Source organism: Chaetura pelagica, unplaced genomic scaffold (assembly GCF_000747805.2).
Source record: "Chaetura pelagica isolate M959 unplaced genomic scaffold, ChaPel_1.0 scaffold583, whole genome shotgun sequence".
NCBI lineage: Eukaryota > Metazoa > Chordata > Aves > Apodiformes > Apodidae > Chaetura > Chaetura pelagica.
In genome coordinates, this window is record NW_009952719.1 from 60486 (window position 1) to 63255 (window position 2770).

Consider the following 2770-nt stretch of genomic DNA (forward strand, 5'->3'; position numbering starts at 1 on the left):
TCGGCAGCTCAGCGAGGGGTTGGCCATCGGTGCCAGCCTGCTGGCTTACCTGGTGAACAGCCTGGTGAACATGTGCCTGCTGGGCGCTCAGAACCTCCTCACCCTGCTGGCTGCTCTCTGGGACTCGCTGGTCGGGCCGGTGCTCAGGGTGACGGACCTGCTGGCCGCTCTCCTGGCTCACGTCTCCAGCGGGGCCATCGCCCTCTCCATCCTGCTGTGGTCGCCTTGCCAGCTGCTCCTCAGGCTCCTGGCCACGGGGGCCGAGCTCTTTGTCAACGTCTTCTTTGTCAACATCTACGGGCTGGCCTTGCTCCTCTTCCTCGTGGTGGTCAGTGCTTTTGTCTTCAACCCCGGGCTGCTCTGGACGCTGACGGGCTACGTGCTGGGCTACCTCAACACCCTGCCTTCCTACCACCGCCTGCAGCGGGACATCTGGAGGCTCTACCAGCTGGCAATCCTGACTTTGGGAATGGCCATGACCTCCCAGGCCTGGCGCAGGCTGGTGGACTGGAGCCTGCAGGTGACCAACTGGAGCAGAGGAGGCAGAACCACAAACAGGGAGAGCAACCAGCGAGGGGCAGCTGTGCCCACCCTCAGACCAGTGGCTCCTGGCAGGCTGGCGGTGGCTGGGATGGGGCAGCTGCCAGCCCTGCAGGAGGACCAGCCAGAAGCAGTGCAGGTCCCACAAGCAAGACCAGCTCTGAGTCGAAGTTCTGAACGTCTCCAGCCCCCCAGGGAGGAACCAGGCACCTCCTGGGGCAAAGCTGTGAGGAGACAGCAGCTGAACGCGGCCATGGGGGACGGGGAGGGCAGCCCGGATAACGACCCCTGGATGCTGCTAAAAGAACAGGAGGAAAGGAAGAAGTGTGTCATCTGCCAAGACCAAACCAAGACAGTCCTGCTCCTGCCCTGCAGGCACCTGTGCCTGTGCCAGGAGTGCACAGAAGTGCTGCTGCAACAGGCCATTTACCAGCGCAACTGCCCCCTGTGCCGCCAGGTCATCCTCCAGACCCTCAATGTCTACTTGTGAGACACACAGAGAGAGGGGGTTGCTCGGGTCGTTGCCCCACAAGGGCACCCCTGGCTCTGCCTCTTGCCAGGAAGCAGGACTCCCCAGGAAGCAGGACTCCCCAGGAAGCAAAACTCCCCAGGGCTGCCTCAAGCAGCTTTCAAAGAACTAAGGGTGGTTGAACGGGCAAAAGGCTGTGGGGGGGTGTCTGCTGGCCACCTTTGCTAGGTTGTAGCTGTTGCTAATAAGCACAATAACTGATCTCTGCATCAGGCTGAGAGAGTTACTCTCTTTTTTTTTTAGTTATTATTATTCTAGTTGACAACCTGTTCTGTTTCAGGACCTGAAGCCTGCAGCAGGAAGGAGCTCTGGCCCCTCCTGGCCAAAGCTGATGGCACAGTTAAAGGCTGTGCCCTCCTGGGCATCTCAGGGGCTGGTGCAAGGCAAGGGAGGGTTGTTTTCTTTCCTCCCAACATCTGATCAGAAAACTACCTGGCAGGCTGTGTTCTGCAGACAGTGTTCAGAGCTCTGCCTCCTCCTGAGCTGGGGAGATGCCTGGGAAGGGAGGAGTGAGCACACTTAGGGGAGTTGTTTTTAGGCTTTGATTCCCAGAGGGCTGAGCCTGGCTCTCAGCTGGGGAAGAGCAGAGTTTCTGGGGTACTTCAGTACCCCAGCCACCACGCTGTGGGGTTTGAATCTTTCTGTTGCCCTTGCCAGGACAATGAGGAGCCACGAGGAACGTGGGCTCCCTGACTGCAGAGTTCAGTGTTGCTTCTGCTTCCACACATCACCTATGCAAGCCTAGCAAGCACACATCAGGTTACTGGCATGGGGAGGGGCAGTGGTGGTGCCTGGGGACTCTGAGGGGTGGCTGGCCAGCCTGTGCCCACAGCAGCAGCAGACATCTGAGCTGATGCTGGAGAATCCTCGCTGGATATGACACATTTTCTTCAGGCTCAGAGTGGCCTGGAACTAACTGGGTGGTTCACAGGAGTGTTTGCTGATTCCTGGGCTGGTTGGAGGGAGTAACTCTTCAGGAGAGGGGACCCCAGAGCTCCTGGGAGCCATCAAGACATTCCAGCTCCAGGCACAAGTTCTGCATATCTGTGCTGCTGACCTGCAGTGGTGTGCATGGAGCAGTCCCAGGACCATGGCTGTCTTTGATTTGGGCAGGGTTACACTGCAGTTGTCTTACTGTTTGTAGAAATGTAGCTAGTTTTATTTTAAAAGTGTCCCCTGGAGTCTTAGTGAGTATCCAATCCTGGTTGGAGGGGGGAGGCTGAGGTGGCTTGATCAACCAGCACCATTCCAAGAGATTGCTGGGCTGCAAGAAGACCTTGCACTAAAAAGCTTTTCCTTTTCCAGCTGCCTGCCTGAGCTCAACCACACACCCCAGCCAGCTTTGGCTGGAGCCAGACTGGGAAAAGTCTTGTCTCCTGGACTGCAGGCCAAGAGCCTGAAGGCAGCTGGCATGGTCTTCCTTCTCTGTTCTCCTGCTTCAGAAAGGACTGAAGCCAAAACAGAGGCAGCAGAGAGGCCAGGCCATGCTGGGAGACACTTCTGCCCTGTAGAGCTGAGCTGTGGCAAGGTGCAATCTTGTTGGAGGGTGGCTTTGCTCTGGGAGGCACTGGAGGTTGGTTGGGACCAGCTCATGGAGCTTGGGGTGCAACATTTCCTACGTGTATTACAGGGGAGCAAAGGACCCCTCCCCAGGACTGCAGTTTCTCCCCTCAACCCCTTTTTCTATTCTAGCAGCCACGC

General features: G+C 57.7%; 1 protein-coding gene across 1 annotated transcript in view; it reads left to right on the plus strand.

Moving 5' to 3' along the window:
- Positions 1–1030, plus strand: part of RNF26 (ring finger protein 26) — a 22836-nt gene extending 21806 nt beyond the window's left edge. Inside the window, exon 2 of the mRNA XM_009994612.1 lies at positions 8–1030. Coding sequence (XP_009992914.1) covers positions 8–1030 — 1023 coding nt within the window. The remainder of the gene's footprint in view (positions 1–7) is intronic.
- Positions 1031–2770: the final 1740 nt, after the last annotated feature.